We start from the raw sequence: 21,288 nt of genomic DNA, 5'->3' as shown, positions 1-21,288 counted from the left end.
CTGTATATATATGCTAACACATATATATGGAATCTAAAAAAAAAAAAAAAGATCATGAAGAACCTAGGGGCAGGAGGGGAATAAAGATGCAGACCTACTAGAGAATGGACTTGAGGACACAGGGAGGGGGAAGGGTAAGCTGGGAAGAAGTGAGAGAGTGGTATGTACATATATACACTACCAAATGTAAAACCGATAGCTAGTGGGAAGCAGCCACATAGCACAGGGAAATCATCTCGGTGCTTTGTGACCACCTAGAGGGGTGGGATAGGGAGGGTGGGAGGGAGGCTCAAGAGGGAGGGGATATGGGGGTATATGTATGCATATGGCTGGTTCACTTTGTTGTACAACAGAACCTAACACAGTATTGTGAAGCAATTATACTCCAATAAAGATCTATTAAAAACTGTATTTTCTTCCAAGTATATATTTCATAGTGTTATATCATATTGCTCAGTAAAAGTGTAACCATTTCTCCATTGTTGGATACAGGCTTTACTCGATCCATTTTGGGGGTCTATTCTAAGTAATACTGGAATGAACTTTCTATGTGTGCTACTGTGAATGAACCTTTGTGCACATCTTGGAATCATTCCTTAGGAAAATTCCCAGAAGCAAAATTGCTAGATCAAAGAGTGTGGATGTTGTTAAGGCTTTGATAAATATTGAAAACTTGCTAGTGAGGAAAGTTGTGCCACTTTATACTTCACCTGCTTAGACGTCACTGGCTGGGTGAGAGGTGGCAAGGGCCTGAGCCAGGTTGGTGCGGTAGACAAAGGTAGTGCAGAGAGGGGTATTCAAGATACATTTCTGACAGCACATCTGCAGGCCTTGGCAACAAATGGCTTATGGCAGGCTGTGTGCTTGCGCGTGTATGTGTGTGTTGGGGGACCAGGCTGGGGGAGAATTTCTACCCCATCTTCCAGATAGGATTTGCCAGGATGCAGATAAGATAATTTACAGGACAGCACCTAGCAAACTTGAGGTGCTCTATAGATGTAAAAGCTTATTGATAGTAACTATGAAATCCCACCCAAAAGGCTGTTTCAAGGATGAAATGGGCTGGTGTGTATGAAGCCTCTAAGCTCTAGGCAAAGTCATTCTCCTGTGACCTGGCACAATCTTGGGAGATAAACTTGGGAGAATTGCTACATTTTATCCTCATCCGTTTGAGTCATAGAGCACGTGGACACTTGCTTTCCTTTTCCTTTGTCTCCTGCTTCCAGTGAGGAGGGACTCAGCTTAAACAGCTGAGGGTAGGGTCCAGCCTGGAGTGACAGGGAAGGAGATACCTCCATGCTTGGTCTGCCTTGGGTCCCTAAGGCAGAGGGAAGTGCTTGGGGCTGCAGCCGTGACCTCTGGTCTCCTGGCTGGGCCACATTGTGCGCTCACCCTGGGGGAGGAGCCTAAAGATGCTAATAATGAGGCCCTTCCCGTGCAGCCAAACAGGCGCAGGAAAGCTTCTGCAGAGGAAAGATTAGACACAATCCCCGATTTAGAGAACACGATGGCGGGGGTGGGGGGTGGGGGACAAACCTCCCCCCCCTCCCCGGAGCTCTTTGTGGGTGGTATTGTTTATTGTTGGAGGAGAACAATAGAGGGAGCCTGGCCTGGGCTTGTGCAGAAGCTGGAAACAGCAAGTTGGGTCTGGGGAAGGCCTTTTTTAGATCAGTGCAACAAACATGTTTTGCAGACTGAGGCTCCCAATCTTGGGAAGGGATTAATGAGTGGGAAGGGTACCTTCCTTTTCCCCTGGAAATCAAGGTGCCAATACTACCAAGTGCATCCAAGGCTCTTGGTCAAGCACCTGCCCCCAGGTGCTGTGGTACAAAACAAATTAGCTCTGCCTGGGGAATGAACTGAATGGGGGCCCAAGTGGGTCCTCAGCAGTGGCCCTCCCTCCTCCTCTCACTTATATGTGGGAAAACCCATTTGGGCTCAGGGCAGTGACACCTTCTCACTGTGGAAGGTGAAAGAGCATTGTTTACTTAAACAAGATCATTTGGAAGTGTGCTTTGGTTAAAGTTCTGATGAAATGCTGTTTCTTGGATTACTTTTCATTTTTCTTCTTTGTCCGGTATCCCAAATTCATTTTGTATTTCGAGGAAATAGGAAAATATAAAAGACAATATGTACAAAGAAGAAGGTAAAATATTTTATTGTCTTGGTTTTGAAAATAATATTGTGGAGATCTCAGGCCTACTTTATTTATTTATTTTTTTTGCATGTCTTAAAAACTATTCCCAAGGGCTGCTTTTTTTTTTTCTTTTTCCTCTCATCGAGATTCCTTTTATTGGATGTAATATCCCTCCCAATGCAAGCAAGCCAAGGGCTGCTTTTGACCTGCCTCCCATCCACGGGTCCACGCCAGCTTCCATTGGTGGTTAGGCCCGTGGCCTCGCCCAGTAGGGATTTATATTTGCAGACTTTATTTGTCCTGGCGGCAGCTCTGATTTAGAGTCAGGGGACCCACGTGTCTCTTCTGACTCTGTTGCTTGCATGCTGAGTGGCCTGAGGCGAGTCACTCTCCTACTTTCAAATGCCATTTCTGTGAAATGGGGAGAAAAAGACAGGCTTCTTCTCCTGCTTCCTCGGGAAGATTCTGTGTCAGGGTACAGTGAGAGTAATTTCTGAGTGGTAATACATGATTTACATGGGCGAGAGTTTTGTTTTTATTAGTGACACAAATAGACTATTTTTCTGTCCATTGGATTTGGCTGTCATACGATGGGTATTTGGTTTTAAGGGAAGTTGATGTGAAAGAATGAGCCTACCATGTCGAGTCTTGCTGCTCTGAGACATGTTTTAATATATACCATGAACTAGAAAAAGCAACTGCAGAACTTGGGTGGAACATTCCTTCCTGAATCTCTGTCACAGGAAGGGGTGCAGCAGGGCAGACAAAGAGAAAAACAAATAGAGACGGAGCACCCCAAACAGATATTTTTAAAAGGGCCCCTTTCTCTGTATTAGGACAACTACCTTGCCTTTTTATTTATTTATTTATTATTATTATTATTATTATTTTTTCGGTACGCGGGCCTCTCACTGTTGTGGCCTCTCCCGTTGCGGAGCACAGGCTCCGGACGCGCAGGCTCAGCGGCCTTGGCTCACGGGCCCAGCCGCTCCGCGGCATGTGGGATCTTCCCGGACCGGGGCACGAACCCGTGTCCCCTGCATTGGCAGGTGGACTCTCAACCACTGCGCCACCAGGGAAGCCCTACCTTGCCTTTTAAGCACTATTGTAGACTGAATGAAAGGGCAGAGTCTATTAAGAGTTAGAGGTTGTCTTCTTTCCCAGAAAGAGCTACATACTACAGCCTCTCCAGAAGCAAACACTGTTGCTAGTTTTCTTTTGTATTTTTCGGAGATATTTTATGCATATGCAGATAAATAATTATATGCCCCTCTTTTCATACTATACACACCATTCTCCACCTTGCTTCTTTCACTTAATGTATCTTACAGATATCCATAGTGGGCTGCGTGGTTTTCACCATCTGTACAACTATTTTCCTGCTGATGGATTTAGGCTGATTTCTTATTTGCTATTACAAACATTGTTGTAATGAATATCCTACTCCATGTGTTTTCGCACATGTGTATCAGTATAAGTGTAGGACAGATTCCTAGGAGTGAAATTGCTGGGTCGGAGGGGTTATAATAGCCCTTTTAGTTTTAACTCAGTATTGCCCTCCATAGAAGTTGCATTGATTTGCCTCCCACCAGCAGTATTCAATGCCCCATTTCTCTACACTCTGTCCAATACAGAGTGAATGTTGCCAATCTGATATGAAAAATGGCCTCTGATTACAAATTGATTATAGTTTTCATTATAAATTATTATTTATAATTATAAATCATTTAGTTTGAATTTACTCAAACTATATGAGTGAGGCTGATCTTTTCTTTTTTTTAAATGTAAGTACCATTTTAATTTCCTTCTTGTAAACTATCTGCTCATGTCCTTTGCCCTATTTTTCTATTGGGTTATTCATTTTTTCTTATTGATTTGTAGGAACTCTTTATGCATTTAAGGAAATTAGCCCTTAGTTATATGCATTTCAGGTATTTTAGTCAGTTTATCTTTTACTCTTTTGCAATGCAGAATTTTAAAAAAATTAGTCAAATGGGTCACTATCTTTATTTTATGGCTTTGATTTTGAGCAATTCTTAGAAAGCCTGCCCCACTTTAAGATTTATATATTTATGTATATCCTGCTTTCTTCTAGCACTTTCATGTTTTCGTTTTTAAAAATCCAAATCTTTAATCCATATGGAATTTATTTTAGTATAACTCTCACAGAGTTCCAACTTAATTTTGTCACAGAAAAACTTGGATTTTGAATCCTGATACTTTTACTCATTAGCTGTGTAATTTTGAACAAATAGGTTAACTTCTCTGAACCTCAGTTTCCTTATCTATATATAAGAATAATAAGCCTACCTAGAAGGAGGAGATATGGGGATATATGTATATGTATAGCTGATTCACTTTGTTATAAAGCAGAAACTAACACACCATTGTAAAGCAATTATACTCCAATAAAGATGTTAAAAATTAGCCTACCTAATGAGGTTGTTGAAAAAGTTAAATAAGATTATATATGGAAACAGCACAGTTCCTGGCACATAGTAAGTGTTCAAATCATGCTCCAAATACCCAGGAACCTGGGAAAACAGTGTGTTCATGCAACGGGGAGAAGTTCTAGGTGCATAGGATACAGAGGTCACCTTGCAACTCACCAGTGTGTGACTTAGGATGAATCACGTCATCACCTAAACCCTTGGTTTCCTCACCTGCCTAATGAATGATAAGAACCAGTTCTTGTTGGCAGGTCCAGATTAGATCATGTCTGTGAAAGCATTTGGTAAACTGTAAAGGGCCCTATGAAAATGCTGGGGATTATGGCCTGATGAATGAGGAGCAGCCACGGCACAGGTGGGTGTTTGCCATCCCTGGCCAAGAAGAATAATTAACTCACAGTAACTTGAAATTAGCAGCTGATGTAAAGCAAGTGAGCTGCAGCAGCTGATTAAAGTAATGTTTAGTAATTGCCTTCTAGTAATTAAGCAATAATGAGCTTCCTGAGACAGAACCTTGTTAGAGCAAAAGACAGATCAAACAGTTCCAATTCATCCTATACTTCTTGAACACAGCCAGTGGAGTATGCAGACACGAGTATCTTGTTGAAGCATGGTCCTTGTCTTTAAGGACAGACAGTAGAAGCAATAGATGTGTAGGGCACGGCCCCCTCCACCAGACAGAGCACCTGTGGATATGTACTTGGAGGAAGGTCCCCAGTGCCCTGGGATTGTCCAGGAGGGAGAGACTCACTTGCTCAGCCCTGTGTGCCAGTCTGAACCCAGTCCCTGGAGTCTGGCCCAGATTCTGAAGAACCCCAGCTCAGTAATGCTTTCTTCAAATATTACTTGCTGCCCTTTTTTATTCCTTGTTTGGTTGTTTTTGATGTTTCTAATGTCCTGCCCATCTTCCTCCACAGCTGGGGTTGTGCTTAGGGCCTCTGTTTCTACTAGACCTGATGAGTCAAATTTTCCCTGGGTAGGAGTTGCTAGATAAAATATAGAATGCCCAGAGACTTCCCTGGCAGTCCAGTGGTTAAGACTCCACGCTCCCAATGCAGGGGACCCAGGGTCTATCCCTGGTTGGGGAACTAAGATCCCACATACTGCAACTAATCCCACAAGCGACAACTACTGAGCCCGCATGCCACAACTAGAGGAGCCCGCGCGCCGCAACTAGAGAAGCCCGTGTGCTGCAATGAAGACCCAGCTCAGCCTAAAAAAGTATGTCATAGGAAGTATTTGGGTCATACTTATATATTAAAAAATTATTCATAGGTCCCATGTAATATTTGGAGCAAACATATTAAAATTTATTTGTTTGCTATCTGAAATTGAAATTTAGCTAGGTCTCCTCTTCCTTCCTTCTTCCCTCCCTCCCTCTAGCAACCCTACCTGGGTAGCCCTGATTTCAAATGCTATAAAATAGCATTTGACACTAATGTTTCGTGGAGGCTTAGTAGCAAGGGATGTTAAAAGGTATTAATATAAGAAAAGATTTTTCAGCTAAAGTCATGTTTGGTAAATCCTGGATTAAACAGTTAGCCAGTTTTCTTCATTGTGGAAATTTTCAAAACCTTTTAAATCTCCAACATTGCGTTATAGTATTTAGTATTTCTCAGTTATGTCACTATCTTCCCCCTCCCCCTTCCTGAGTTTTTAGGGTCATAGGAGCAAGTGTTGCGTGAAGGCTGATGGGCATTCTGGGTGTCCATTCTTTTTGTAGACCGTGAGTTCTGATTCTGGGTTTTGGGAAAATAGCACTCTGTAGAAAACAAAAAACTTCTTGTAATATTATGATTGTTTTTGTTTAAAAAATCCATAAATGAAAAAACGCATAGATGTGAGAATATATATATTAAAAAAGTTAGAAGGATGTATGCCAAAATATTAACTGTACTTACCCCCAGGTGGGGTGTGGGTAGGGAAAAAGATTTCCCCCAGGTGATTTTCTTTCCTTTTTGTTTGGCTGTGTGCTCTGCAATCAGTATATGTGACTCTTGTCAGAGGGTTGAGGGAAAAAATTTTTTTTGATTATTATATTTTTTAAAACATTTGATTATTATACATTTGATTATGAATCACTTTTCCATATATTACCTGATTTGCCTCTCAAGCAACTCAGTGGTGTAGGTTCTGATACTATCCCGATTTTAGGGATGAGGAAACTTTACACGGCTCTCTGGCAGACCCAGTTCTCATACTGCCTCTTTGGGTTAGAGAAGGGGCAGCACACGCTGTCCTGGGGGAGGGGCTGTCCTGGGGAGGGGCTGTCCTAGGAGGGGCCCTGGCGCCTGTTCACCCACCCCTTCCATTTATAGACCAAGGTTGAGACCTTGAAAGAGAAAAGGACCTGCGTGAGACACACGGTTTTTGAACGAGGACAAGTCCCCCGAGTATCATTTTCTTGGGCAGGGGCTGGGGGTCAGAAGCCAGGGCAGGGATCTGGCCCTGTGTTCACCAGAAGCCTTGACTTTATCTGTTACCCTGAGCCCAAAAGGGCAAGGGGAAAAAATGTTCTGATGTACAGCAGTGAATACAGTTTGTTTTGTTTTTTTAAAAGGTCACTTTGATAAATGGTTTATGTTGCCAAAATCACATTGCTTAGAATTTTTTTTCTTTTAAGCTTTTCATAGTACATGTTGCTTCCTTATCCTTTTTAAACTCATTTTTTTCTTTTCTTCATCTCTTTTTCCTTTTTTGAATCTTCTGTACATATCCAGTTATTTAGAGCTATTGTGGTGATGATATTTGAGGTTTCGCTTGTTTATCTGAGTAGTGTTCCTGTTTATATTCCCTGTGCCGATACTTGGTTACAGGGACAAATGGTGACTGAATTGTGGATGTGGTTTTCAAGGAAAAGTCTGGGTCCAGCTCCTAAAAGAGACCTGGGCTTGGAGGGCATCATGAGGAGCTGTGCTTGTATGACCTAGAATCAGTGTGTGGTCCTTTCAATGTGGGTGCGTTGCTCCTAGACCAGGGAGGTTCCAGAACACTGCAGCTCCAAGGGACCTCAGGGCACATTCAACTGACCCTGCAGCCCTCATGACAGTTACAGCAACGCTGTCAGCCACGAGGCAGGGGGCCGCAGCATCCTATTTCAGTAGGAGCAGGGCTCTGGAGTCAGATGGATCTGTCTTTGGGTCCTGGTCCTAAGACTAACTAGCTGCATGACTTTAGGATAAACTCTTTGTGCCTGTTTCCTCTGCTATGATTAGGGATGGCAATCATAGTACCCTACCTCATACGGTTGTTGTGAGGATTAAATGAGTGAATACATGTAGAATAGCTGGCACATAATAAACATTGAATTAAGTGTCAGCTATTATTAACAATAATAGAATATACAGTTCTTAGAATTGTGCTTGGCCAGTAGCATATCTTGTGACATGTCTGCTCCCCAGAAAAGGTGCAACTGTTGTTTTCAGTTTTAGGGCTGCGTGTAACTAACTGCTACTGAGTGGGATCCCCCTCCTTGGATGCTGTCTCATCACTTGGTGATTGGTGATGCCTGAGCTGTTACATTACTTCCCAAACAGAAAGGCTTCCTCAGAGCATAGTTTCCAGAGATTCTTGTGAGCTTTTCATCCAGCAATGTGTTTTCTATTAGAAACAGAACAGTAACCACAGCCAGTAACCTGGAGTTTACAGTCCAGCCTTAGCCACAGGCAGCCTGCATTTCTAAAGAGACCAGACACTTTTTCTCCCAGAAGTTTATTTAAAAAAACATTTAACAGAGCATTAAAATAATTTCTTACAGAGAGGAGAAGGGCCTTCACTTTTTTTTTTTTTTTTTTGCGGTACGCGGGCCTCTCACTGTTGTGGCCTCTCCCGTTGCAGAGCACAGGCTCCGGACGTGCAGGCTCAGCGGCCATGGCTCACAGGCCCAGCTGCTCCGCGGCATGTGGGATCTTCCCGGACTGGGGCATGAACCCGTGTCCCCTGCATCGGCAGGTGGACTCTCAACCACTGCGCCACCAGGGAAGCCCGGGCCTTCACTTTTAGTCTGTGGCTTGCTCCAGGTGGTCTCTACCCGAGACTTGACTATGAACGTGACTCTGGCCACGTAACTCTTTGCCTTCCTGCTCTGAAGGTGCATAATTTGGGCACTGCTGACCTTCTCTTAAGAGCCCTGTTTCTCAGGTCTTTGTTTTTGGACTTTCTTCTCTCGATTCTCTGCTTTGTTTCTTTGACCTCTGCCAAAGATGGAGAAATAAATGTGTTGCAAACAATCTAAGCACAGAAAAAGAACGTGGCCCAGTACTGTGTTCTCTTTTTGTTGACTTAGGAAGCAGTGAGTTATGGTCCGCATATGAGCCACAGAGCCTCATATCTTCCTGCTCTCCTTGCACCTAGCCCTGAGATATATTTCCTTTTCACTTTTAACAGCTTTATTGAGTTTTAATCCCTGCCATTTTAGCCAGAGTCTGACCTTGGTTCTTATTTAAACTGCTACAGTGTGGTAGAAAGAGTTCTGGATTTGAAGCCAGAGGGGAAGAGAAAAAGGAAATCACATTTATTGAGTCTTACCCTTCATCATTCCATTTCTTCAGATCTTTCTTAAGATGCTATTATAAGCCAGGCATTCTGAAAGGCGCCGTAGGGCAGTGCTTCAGGGATGTGGGAGCTGGACCCAGGCTATCTGGGTTTGAATTTCACTTCCATCAGTGAAGGGGGACCCACCGTTAAGTAGGACCTTAATGACTTCTTATTTAACTTCTCCTGTGCCTCAGTCTCCCCATCTGTCAAGTTAGAATGCTAATAGTGTCTACCTGATAGGAGTGTTGTGAGGATCAATGAGTTAATAATAAAGAATGAGGTGATGATGATGATGACGGTGACAGTGGTGATGATAGGGAGGGGCTGGGGTCAGGGCTCAATCAGACAGAGACTTCACTGCTCTCATGCTGCTCACAGCTGTGTGTGCGCGTGCACGTGCATGCTGAGGGATGAACTTGGAGTGTGAGACAGATATAAATAATTAAGTACAGTAAAACTTGGTGAGTTACTATAGGGCAGGGGAGGGGACTGTGGGAGCATATGGCAGTGAGGCTTCTTTTGATGGCATGTATACCTTCTGAACTTGAAGTCTGGCTGTTAGCTTTATGACTTTGGGTGACCCTCAATTTACTCACCTGCAAAACAGGTAACATAAAATACCAGCCTCATAAACTTGTAAAAACAAATGGAAATAGACATAAAGTGCCAAGTATAGTGCCTGGCATATAGTGAGTTCAGTGACTGTTTATGGACCCAGATTCTTTTTTTTTTTTTTTTTTAAAGAAGATGTTAGGGGTAGGAGTTTATTAATTTATTTATTTTTGCTGTGTTGGGTCTTCGTTTCTGTGCGAGGGCTATCTCTAGTTGTGGCAAGTGGGGGCCACTCTTCATTGCGGTGCGCGGGCCTCTCACTCTCTTGGCCTCTCTTGTTGCGGAGCACAGGCTCCAGACGCGCAGGCTCAGTAGTTGTGGCTCACGGGCCTAGTCGCTCCGCGGCATGTGGGATCCTCCCAGACCAGGGCTTGAACCCGTGTCCCCTGCATTGGCAGGCAGATTCTCAACCACTGCGCCACCAGGGAAGCCCTGGATCCAGATTCTTGACAGAGAGATATTTTTCCTTCACAGTCCCGGTGAACAGAGACAGAACCCCCTGGGCTGCCACCTGCACGTTGGCTTGGCCGTCAGTCATCTTTCCAAGGATCATTGGAATCCACATAGAAACCACCTTTGCACACAGGGAATCTACTCCTCTGGCTCCTTCACAAGTCTCAGTGCAGTGGACTCCCCTTCTGTCCTTCCACCCTGCAATCCTCAGCCCTTTGAGCTTCAGCTGGCTGGTAGGAGTGACTCCGGGCTGCTCTAGCCTCCCAGGCACCCTTACCATCTTGGGCTCGCTGATCATCCTTTTCCTCTTCCTCCAGAGTCCCTTGGGCTTGTTCTGCCTTCACCTTATGAAATGAGGTTTTTTCTGGTTTTCTCAATTTTATTTAACTTTGTTATTGTTTTTTTTTAAATTTATTTATTTAATTTATTTATTTTTGGCTATGTTGAGTCTTCGTTGCTGCCTGCAGGCTTTCTCTCTAGTTGCGGCGAGTGGGGGCTACTCTTCGTTGTAGTGTGCGGGCTTCTTATTGCGGTGGCTTCTCTTGTTGCAGAGCACGGGCTCCAGGCGCGCGGGCTTCAGTAGTTGTGGCACATGGGCTCAGTAGTAGTGGCTTGCAGGCTTTAGAGCGCAGGCTCAGTAGTTGTGGTGCACCGGCTTAGTTGCTTCGCGGCATGTGGGATCTTCCCGAACCAGGGCTGGAACCCATGTCCCCTGCATTGACAGGTAGATTCTTAACCACTGCGCAACCAGGGAAGCCCTGTTATTGTTTTCTAACTTTTCTCATGTTGGTTTCAAGGGCAGAGACTGTCTCATCTCTGTATTTCCTATGGTGACTAGCACAGTGCTGTAGTAGGTACTCAGTAGACAATAATTGTTTTTACGCGGGTAGGGCTTTGTGGTTAACCAAGCCTCTTTTGTATAGTTTTTTTTTTTTTTCTTTCAAATCTGCACCACAGTCCTCTGAAGTAGACAGAGCAGGTAGTATTCTTTTTAGCACAATTAAGAAACTAAGGCCTACACTTCAGCCATAGGTCCATTGATTATTTAATTCTACAGAGAAGATATTTACTGAGTGTAACTCTGTCCCATGGGCTAGGAAAATAGAGCTGAAAGACATCATCCCTTCCCTCGAGGATGAGGCAGATGTTTGAACAAATAATTGTATGAAGTTTCAGGACAGAGGAACAATGAACGTGTTTATTGGGGGAAGATCAGCGAAAAATTGAGAGAGAAAGAGACGCTTGCATTGGTCCTTAAAGGGTTGACTTCACAACACAGAAAGGGTGGGTGGGAGGGCATCCCAGATAGAGGAAATACCATGTACACAGCCTATGGGAATGAAAAGACCAGCACCTTGGGAGATACTGCAGCATCAGCAAGGCTGGCAGGAGGTGTATAGCAACGGGGTGGTGATAGAAGGGAAGATGGCAGTAACTCCCACTGGTAAGACCCCAAGACCCCCAGGGCTTGCAGGAGACTGGAAGCTTCCTCCCTTTGTTCAGTCTCCCAGTTTCTAGCCCTTCCTCCCAGAGGCACTCACAGCATGTACATAAACCACCTTTCAGCTTTGGATGGGCTCCCCTTCGCTCTGCTTCCTTGCACCCCCAGCTTGTCTGCATAGAGATTTGCAATCTCCTTTTGATGCTAAAAGAAAACATCTTATCACATGAGAGACCTGCGACCTGACTGCTTGGAAGAATAAAGTTTACCAGGTGAAATGACCTCTGTGTCATTTGCTCTTTGTGGTGTGAGGTGACAGGGAAGGAATAAAGTCCGTCTGTGACCAAACACCTGTGTTCCTCTCTCACTGGCAGGGTCACCAGAGGGGAGTGTTAAATTGCTCCTCAAATGAGTCAGCCCTGCTGTTCCCGAGGAGACGGGGTGGTGCAGCTTGAGCTCTGTGGGCAAGTCTGACCAGGCCCATCTCACTCGTGCCTGTGTTTGCCTTGCAGCTGTGTAAATGAGTATGGAAGATTATGATTTCCTGTTTAAAATTGTTTTAATCGGCAATGCTGGTGTGGGGAAGACGTGCCTAGTCCGACGGTTCACTCAGGTAAGAAGTCTGAAGTCTGGGGTCGGGTTTTTCCATCTGGCCTTCGGGGTTAGGGGATCCTGACAGGATGGGTGAGTGGTACCTACGCCAGCCTCTTGGCTGCCAATGCTTAACGAGCCCTTTGCAAGTGTACCAGCTCCATAGCCTAGTCTGGAGGGTTTTTTTTCGACATTTAAAAATTTTCATCTTATTTGAAGTCTCAGCAACGGTGAACATGACCACTATTTTCTCTGTGAAATATCCTTTGCTCTTTCTTTTCTTTTGACTTTTTAAAAAAATTGAAGTATAGTTGATGTACAGTATTATATTATAGGTGTACAACATAGTGATTCACCATTTTTAAAGGTTAGACTCCATTTATAGTTATTATAAGATGTTGGCTGGATTCCCAGTGTTGTATAATATATCCTCACAGTTTATTTATTTTATACGTAAGAGTTCGTATAGACTAGAGTTTCTGAACCATTTCCAGGGAGCACGGCTCAGTGGGTCTCCACCAGCCCTCCCACGCCTCTCATGGCTTCTTTTAGTAAAAGGGGTGAGTGGTTTTGCTTTCAGTCCGCAGTATCAAAAATAGCTTATCAGATTAAAAAAAAAAAAGATTACTTGTTAATAATAATCCAAAGGTGGAAACAAATGAATCTGGATGTCAAGTTAAACCTAAATGTTAACTTTTTAAAAACTCAAATTCAAATTAAACCCCTCAAGCTCCCTGCTGATGCCCTCTCAGTTCCTCCCAGAAAGCTGATCAAATCGTTTTGGTTTAGAACCAAATATGCTGATTTTTCTAATCTATTCCACGGGAATGAAATGAGAACAGTGAAGGACTATTTGAACTAAATTAAATGTTCCCTCTGGGTTGAGTCCTTATCATTTGTTCTAAGTACAAGTTCCCTTTGGGGCTGCCCTTTTGAGAATTACTGCCAGAGATTATATACCTGATTTCACACAGAAATGGGTGGGAAATCATTCTGAGGTTGACCTTCTTCTGTGTTTTCCTGGAAAATTATGAATGGCATCCTTTTCAGGATTTATCATGCATGCATCTTGCATTTTCATAAAGTGCTAACGGGGAAGGTTGAGAATAGCTCTTCTGTCTAAGGCACAGGGCAACCTGGTGCCCAGGAGAAAACACTGGCTCGAGAGTGGAGACACGGGCCCTCATCGCAGCTCTTGCCCCGTAAGCCTGGGGAAATTCCGCCCCCTTGCCGGGCCTTCCTGCCTCCCTGTGATCTCCAAGGCCCCTTCTAGCTCTGACAGTCTGTGGTTCTCTGGAAAACTGGAGAGAGAGATTGGTTAACACAAATAGCTTGAGGGCAGAGAGTCATCTTTGGAAATGTCAAGGTTTTTCCCATGATAATGAACGCAGAATAGGACTTTTTACTAAGCCATGGCCTGGTGAAATCAAAAGTAACAAGCTGACAGGCATCTGGGCTCAGTCAACCGCCATGGCGTAGTATTGGAAACTCCAACTGGTTTTACTTCCCTCTACCATTAGTAACCTTTCTGCTTTTGGCAGGAGGACAAGACTGCAGAGACCTAAAGTTTTCAGTCCCTTTGTCAGAAGTTCCCTTGACCTTGTCTAATGACTGAAAGTTCCCTTAGAGACTTTTCAGCCCACTCTTCTCATTTTATAGGTAAAAAACTCAGGTCTTAGAGGGATGAAATGACTTATTAGCATCTCATATCATGTTAGTGGCAAGGCTAGGATTAGAATCCAGATCTTCCGGTTCACAGCGTGATATTTTTTATCTTTTGCATGTTCTAACTTCTGAGACCATAGGAGTCTGGCTTTTCTTTTTAAAAGCATAATTCTTGTCATTAGGGGTAAAAATACTTTGATTTTTAAACAGTAATTTTTACCAATAAGCACACCACCCCTTATTTTTCTTTTCTGTTTACTTTTTACCCCTCCCAGTCCCTTAACTCCCCCCAAAGTTCATATTTCATAGAAAGGATTATGTTTAGTTTTGTTATTTAGTAGACAGTTAAAATGAATTGGATTCAGCTGTTTTTGAGGCATGAGGAATTGGGGAACAAAATGATGAGGGAGACACTGGGAAGGATTTGTTTTATTTTTTGGCATTTGTTATACTGCAAAACAGCTGGAGCTGTAAACTTGAAGCTTGGCAGCCTTGTGTTTGAGCCAAACCAAAATAGAAGAAAATTGATTCAATATTTGTAAGCAAAGTTGTGAATGTTTATATTTACATCTTTTGCAGACGTGCAGTGGAACAGTTTCTGTTGGTCTGATGCTCGGTCTTTTAAGTTCATACTTTAATTAAAGAACCCTCTTGTTAGGGAATGGACTTAATTAAAGATGCCCCAGTCTTAGCTCCCAGAGCTAATACAGTCCATTTTACTTTAATTTCTGGAAATTCTGGAGTATGAATGTGAAGAGGGAAGAGAAACTAGGTGAAGGGTTCTTTCTTGATAGAATTCCTTCCCACTTCAACTCCCTCCCTAAGCTTACAGGAAATATTATGTGACAGTAAATTACATTATACATGTAATTTTACTAAAATCATACCTTTCTAGTTCAGCTTCCAATTTGATGTAAAGCTTTGTTTTGAAATACTTACATCAGACCAGAGAGAAGGACTGGTTTGCCTAAGGTCACTCAGAGATCCTTAGGCTGCTGCCTCCTGGTTTGGTGCTATTTCTACTATACTGTCTCCCTGGATGACTGCTTTTCTTCAGTTATCTTCCCAGGGTCATTGGCCCTGATCTCATGTAGTTATATCTGTATGGTACAGAAATAGTTATCACTCTCAGGGCAGATGGAAATTCAGAGGATCACTGTCTCATTCATGTTTCTTGTGTTGAGTTCTTGTTTGTTTTTTCATCTTGGTTGTTCACCCCCATGGCTGTCCATGCCCTAGACTAATAGCCAGTTTGAATATTCCTTGATCTTACCTTTTAGAGCACCTGTCCGTTTTGCCCCCACCCAGACCATCCTGATCTCATCCCTGCAGCTCCATGTCTTATCCTTGTGTCTGATTTTTCTGTTTCATTCTTTGAAGTCAGGTCCCCCGTCCTTTTCCAGTTCTCTTCTTTTACCCTCTCTGTCTGCTTCCTCCTTTCTTTGTACCCCTTTCCCCTTCTTTCTTCTTTCAGCATTTCTCTCTCCCCCATCCACCCTCCTTTCTCCTCCCCTCAAAACATACACACAAAGTTAAATTAAACAGGGTTCCCATGACACTAACCAGAGTTCTCTCTTCTACCAGTTAACTCAGCCAAAGGAAGGAGCTGGCGATGGGTAGTAATGGGGTGGGGTGGGGGGAGAATCTCATTTAATTGAAAGATTTGCTTATTGTTATTTTCTATTATTTCTGCTTTAGGGTCTTTTCCCCCCAGGACAAGGAGCCACAATTGGAGTTGATTTTATGATTAAGACAGTGGAGATTAATGGTGAAAAAGTAAAGGTAAGATACTAAGTGTTCAATAAGGGTTTCATTGTGTTGTGTGAGAGGAAGTAGTGTTTTCATAACATTTATTAAATCACCTAATGGAAACCCACACTGAAAATAACATACTCAGCCATGGCAGCTTATTTCCAAACAGAGTTCCTCTCTTCCATTTATAGGGGCAGGAAGGGGTTATGGGCGATGTGTTTACAAATGGGAAGACAGAGAGAGAAGAGCTGAGGCAAGTTTGTCCTGTCTCTTGTCATGTCAGACTTCCCTGGTGGTCCAGTGGTTAAGAGATACTAAATGAGGGGTCCAGGAAGGGTCCATGATCTGCCCCGTCCCCTTTGTGGCCTCTGGATGGTTTGGTACCTGTATGAGCTATGGCGTCTGAGTTCAGTAACAGGAGAAGGGAGGTAGTATTTTTCGAGTGCCTAATATGCATCAATCCCCCTGCTACCTGTTTTTACATTTAACTTAATCCTTTTTGTAAACTCTGTGAGGTAAGTGGTAAATTGTCTTCATTTTATAGTTTTCAGAGAGGTTGAGTGACTTATTTATCCAGGGCTACACAGTTTAGCAAGGGAGGTAGGCAGGATCTGAACCGGTTTTGTGTGGGCCAGTGCACCTCACTGCCTCCCTGACAGGGGTCTCTACTGCTCTGAGAGCAGGGGAGAATGAAAGCATAGTAAGCCCATTATCTCGGAGCAAGGAAAGCGGGAGGTGATGGAAAGAAGTGTGCAGTAATTACTTGGGGGACTTCCCTGGCGGTCCAGTGGTTAAGTCTCTGTGCTTCCACTGCAGGGGGCATGGGTTCGATCCCTGGTCAGGGAACTAAGATCTCACACGCCGCATGGTGTGGCCAAAAAAGAAGAAGAAGAAAAAAGACTAAATTACTTGGAAGGAGGGTAGAGATACTGATCTTTGGCACTGTGCCCCTCAGAGTTAGTGAAATTCCATGGTCAGATCTTTCAGAGCTGAGTCCCATGGAAAGAAGGGGTGACCCTGGCATCAGCAGCACAGTGAGGACCCTGGCATCAGAGTTACAGCCAGATCCCAACCTCAGCATCCCAAGTTTGAGTCCATGTCACTTGCATCCTTCTCCCATAGGTACCTGCACGCCCACCTTCAGATGCCTCAGGAAGGGCAGAGAAGCTCCGGGGTGCTCTTACAGCATGTCACAGACATACAGAGATGTGTTTAGGATGAGGCTCCTGAGTGGGGGACAGTATCTTTCCTAGTGCCTCTTCCAGCCCTGACTCTTCAAAGGGTTTTTTGTTTTTTTTTACTGCAAAGACATCTACACCAAATACAATAGTGATGGAGAGCTGGGGGCTCTGGAAAATAAAAGCAGGGTGTGGAATCCACATAAATGCCAACTGGAAAGGTCAGAAAAACTGTGCATTGGGGTGGTGAGAAGGAGCTGGGTGGGGAGAGAAGGGAGCCAGGCGTGTGCACTCGAGAGGCGGAGGCAGGAAGAGCCACTTGTAGTTCCCTCCTGTTCCAGCAGAAGCAGGTGGTACCATCCCAAGGAGCTGGGTTAAGGTAACTTCTGTTTTAGGCATTGTATTCCCAGATGTTTGGGTTTCCCATTTATATACATATATATGTATGAGTTCATTCCTTTGACCAGAAAGGTTCATGCCTGCCTTATGCCAGGCCCTGGGAATAGATAGCAGTGAATAAGAAATGGTCCCCATTGTTAAAGAACAGGCTTATTTTTCCTTCCTGAATCCCCAGATTTAGGTATTACATTTATGCCACTTTCCATGAACCATAACCTCATTTTGAAGTACTTATTATACTCAGCTAAAATCCATCTTTTTATAGCATCTAACTCTACCACGAGACCACAGGCTCCCCAAGAACAAGGTTTGTATCTTACTCATCTTTGTATCACAGCACAGTGCCCGTTCCCATCATCACTTTAGGCCTCTGGACCTTCGTCTCTGAGAAGTGAGAGTTGGTTCATCTCCGAAATCCAGTCCTAATTAATTTGCCTGGGATTTTTTCTAGCCGTATATGTAGAATCAAGATAGAAAATGACCCTCTTCAACCACATTAGTCCAAGGGTCTCATTAACACTTGGACACGTGAGGAGAGCAGCCCAGGCTTCACTAAGGAAGCAGTTGTTGTCTTATTATTGTTGGTGTTCTTTAACATTTACTGAATACCTCTTCTTGGTGAGAGTTAAGTGTCTTTTTACTAGTAGTTTGCAGGCTTTCTCAGGGCCCCATAGAACCAATGGAAAGAGAATCCACCCGTGGTTTGTGCAGGATCACCCATCTGGCGAGTGGCAGGGCAGGACCAGAACCCCGGTTTCTCTCCTGACTGCTCATCATCCACCCTCAGCCTCTCCTACAAGTCCCATTCTTTCTAGAATGACTCCCAACATCACAGGCAGCTAAGCAAAGGTGATAGAAAGATTCTCATAGCTATTAAGTCTTAGTGCCCAATCAGTAGAGGCAAAGTTGAGGAAGAGGCCCTTCTCTTAAAGTGGTCTGTATTATGAAGGTGACCTTGGGTAGAAAATATAATTAAAGCTTATATAGAATTTTCTCCTAACCACTGATTTTTTTAGCCTATCATAAATTAATGAGTAATAAGCAAAACTCTAAGCTCAGTCTATGACATTTTAACCTTAGGAGATTAATTATAATAGAAGATTTGCTGGATTTTTCTCTCATCAGGTATATACTGCATAGATAGGAAAGTCTTGAAAGTATGCATCTGTATTTCCTCTCTCAGCCATCTGTCCATCCTTTCATTTATCCAGCCATCCTGTGTTAGGGTGGATGCTTTGTGCCAGGCACTGTGTTAGGTAAAGCATCTTTGTTCCCTAGTAACTTACTGTCATCTTGCTGAAACGTTTCATCTGTGAAATCTTCTTTAATACTCTGCTAATCATTTAAGCAGAATGAATCCATCCTTCCTTTGTGATTCCACCATCCTTTGTTCATTCAGTTAGCCATCATTCCAATGTGTCCACCACATACCATGGCCTGTTTTAGGAAGGCAGTAGGGGTATAAGGTTAAATAAAAGGCAGCCCTTACCCTTAGAGAACCTAGTCTAACAAGGGGACATAGTAGTAAACCAACGATTGCAGTACGTTCTTGTAGCAGAGGCAATAGAGGTGTAAGTGGTGGTACAAAGAAAAGAGTAGACAACGGTGCAGCCCCATACTGGAGGTGAGAGTGGTTAGAAAGCCCAGGGCAGTGGTATTGAGAACATATTCATGGACATAAGACTAACACCAGGAGACACTCTCCTGCTGGCCCCTCTTTAATAAAACATCTCATATGTTACCATGGTTAGTCAACTATGTATTCATCCTCCCTGTACTAGGAGCTTTTTGAGATCAGGGATTGTGTTTTATTTATCTTTGCATCCTATCTGTGCTTAGCACAGTGTTCTGCATCTGTTAATGACCTATAAATGCTGAAAAAGAGCAAATGAATTGCAGAGAGAATAGTGAAACCAAGTTGAATAATAAAGGCAGTGGAGTATGGATCTCCTCAGGAATTAACCATAGGGCTAGAAACGGGCAGCCTCTTTGGGAAAACAGCCTACATCTCAGCCAAGACATACAGTCAGTATTCTAGAAAATATCTCAGTGGTTTTCATTCTCAGAGCTGTTCTCAAGATGTGCCAGTCATGAGAACATACTGATTTCTAATGATTGGCAGTACTAAATCCAATCACAAGTGTTTCTCGAGGCTCCGTGCGGCATTAAAATAATAGTCTCTTGTTCTAAGACACAGCCTGGCAGAGGGGAACCATGTCCCTAGGTTTGAGGCAGAGAACAGAAGTAGCTTTTGTCCTGGCAAAAGCTGTAACATCTGTATGGTCGCCTTCAGCATACACAGGCTTTCATGTACATCATCAAAGGGCAGCTGTGACTCCAAATCAAAGGAGAGCCTGTGTGCCACTGACTGGTGGCAGGGACCACCGGTCACTCATCAGTCTCCTCAGCTAAACTGGTCTGAGCAGAGGTTGATACCAACTGCCTCATCCTCTTTGGATGCAGATGTACATTTAAATCAGTCTCTGGCAGCAAAGCAGCACGGTGTATGGACTGAGTCCTCTCCTGGGAGTCAGAAGGCCTGGAGTCTGTGTCCCAGCCTTGCGAGTAACCTGTTAATGAAAGAGAGGCATAAACTTGCCTACCTCACTGGGTTGTTGTAAGGATGAAATGAGACCGTGAATAAATATTTGAACATTTACTCTTTGCCAGACACTGGGTTTGGTATAGGGGATAAGGGAGAGTAAAATGGACCCCAGCTTCCCCCTCATGAAGCTTTCAGTCTAGTGAGGAAGACGGTTCTGAAACAAGTTATTACAAGTAACTAAGTGATTCAAGTGTGTCAGGTGCTGTGAGGGAGAATTGCAGGGTAGGTTGCAGGAGAGATTATTTGGGGGTGGGGATGGGGAATCTGGCCTAATCTGAAGGTTCCAGAAGGTCTCCCTTGAGGAAATGATGTTCTGTTAATGGGGGTGAAGGCATTTTGTGACATGTGAAATTGATGCAGTTAGAAGGGAAGATTGTTGTTGGTGTGATTTTTCAACGTCTCGGATTTGTTCTGCACTCAGCAGTCGCTCTGGGGAAGAGTTCTCTTTCAGAGGTCTGCTCTGTGCAGGGAAATTCAGGTTGAAGTGAGAAGTGTTTTGCCTTCTTTGTTATTAGAACCATCAGGTAAATGACTTCAGCAAGTTTGCATATTATTAACCTCTTTTTATAAAGAAGCCACCGAAGCCCAAAGAGATTAAATGACTTGCCCAAGGTCACAGAGCTTACAAGTGGTGGAGAGAAATTATTTTCTTTGCCTGCCATGGCATTGTTCCTGTTTTCATTAACAAAGATAATACCTTAATATATTCATTTGAATGGATTTTTTTTTTCCCTCTCCAGTTGCTGACTGAAATGCCAACAGTCACAGTGACAGCTTGCCCTGGATCCCGACTTTTGTAATTGGGCATGCATTATGATTAAGAGCAGGGACTCTGGGACCACACTGCCTGGTTGAATCAGCTCTAGGACATATTGGCTGTGAGACACTGAGCAAGTTAATTAATCTCTCTGTGCCTCAGTTTCCTCATGTAAGAAATGGATATAGGAATAGTACTTACCTCATAGAGTTGTTGTGAGGGTTAAGTGAGTTATTCTATGTAAAGTGTTTAGAATAGAGCTTGGCAAGTAAGTGCTCAATAGTTTGGTTGTCTTTTTTAAGATTTTTTATAAAGAATAGAAGGGATTGCTTATGACCAAAAGGAGAACGTTTGAAATATGTTATATGAATGCAAAGCTTTAATAAGACATAGGAATATACTTTCTGATTTAGGAAATAAACAAAATGGAAAATTAAAGATATGAGCAATGAAGAGTCTACAGATAAAAAAAGCAATTCTTATGGGAAATAGGCTTATAATAAAAATTAAGTAGATTATAAATACCCTAATTTTACCTTTTAAATGAAGTTATACAAAAATAATCTAAATGCCTTAAAAAAAAAGAATAAAGGGGAAACTCAAAATAATTTAACAAACTAAAAAACAAAAATCAAAGTGAATCCCTATCTTTAACCAGGCTCACCCAACAAATCTTTAAAAAAATTGTAGGTGCCTTTTTCTTGGGGCAAAA

General features: G+C 43.3%; 1 protein-coding gene across 2 annotated transcripts in view; it reads left to right on the top strand.

The window, feature by feature from the left end:
• The window catches only part of RAB30 (RAB30, member RAS oncogene family), an 86,105-nt gene that overhangs the window by 52,301 nt on the left and 12,516 nt on the right, over nucleotides 1-21,288 (top strand). The window contains exons 1-3 of one of the 2 annotated variants that reach the window (XM_067750525.1): nucleotides 2,425-2,516; nucleotides 12,142-12,242; nucleotides 15,584-15,667. In XM_067750525.1, coding sequence (XP_067606626.1) covers nucleotides 12,150-12,242; nucleotides 15,584-15,667 — 177 coding nt within the window. In that variant the 5' untranslated portion in view covers nucleotides 2,425-2,516; nucleotides 12,142-12,149. Of the gene's footprint in view, nucleotides 1-2,424; nucleotides 2,517-12,141; nucleotides 12,243-15,583; nucleotides 15,668-21,288 lie in introns of those variants that run through there. The other variant, XM_067750524.1, reaches the window with a different exon arrangement.

The sequence above is a fragment of the Pseudorca crassidens genome, chromosome 9 (genome assembly GCF_039906515.1).
Source record: "Pseudorca crassidens isolate mPseCra1 chromosome 9, mPseCra1.hap1, whole genome shotgun sequence".
Classification (NCBI taxonomy): Eukaryota; Metazoa; Chordata; class Mammalia; order Artiodactyla; family Delphinidae; genus Pseudorca; species Pseudorca crassidens.
This window is presented reverse-complemented; position numbering and strand designations above follow the sequence as displayed.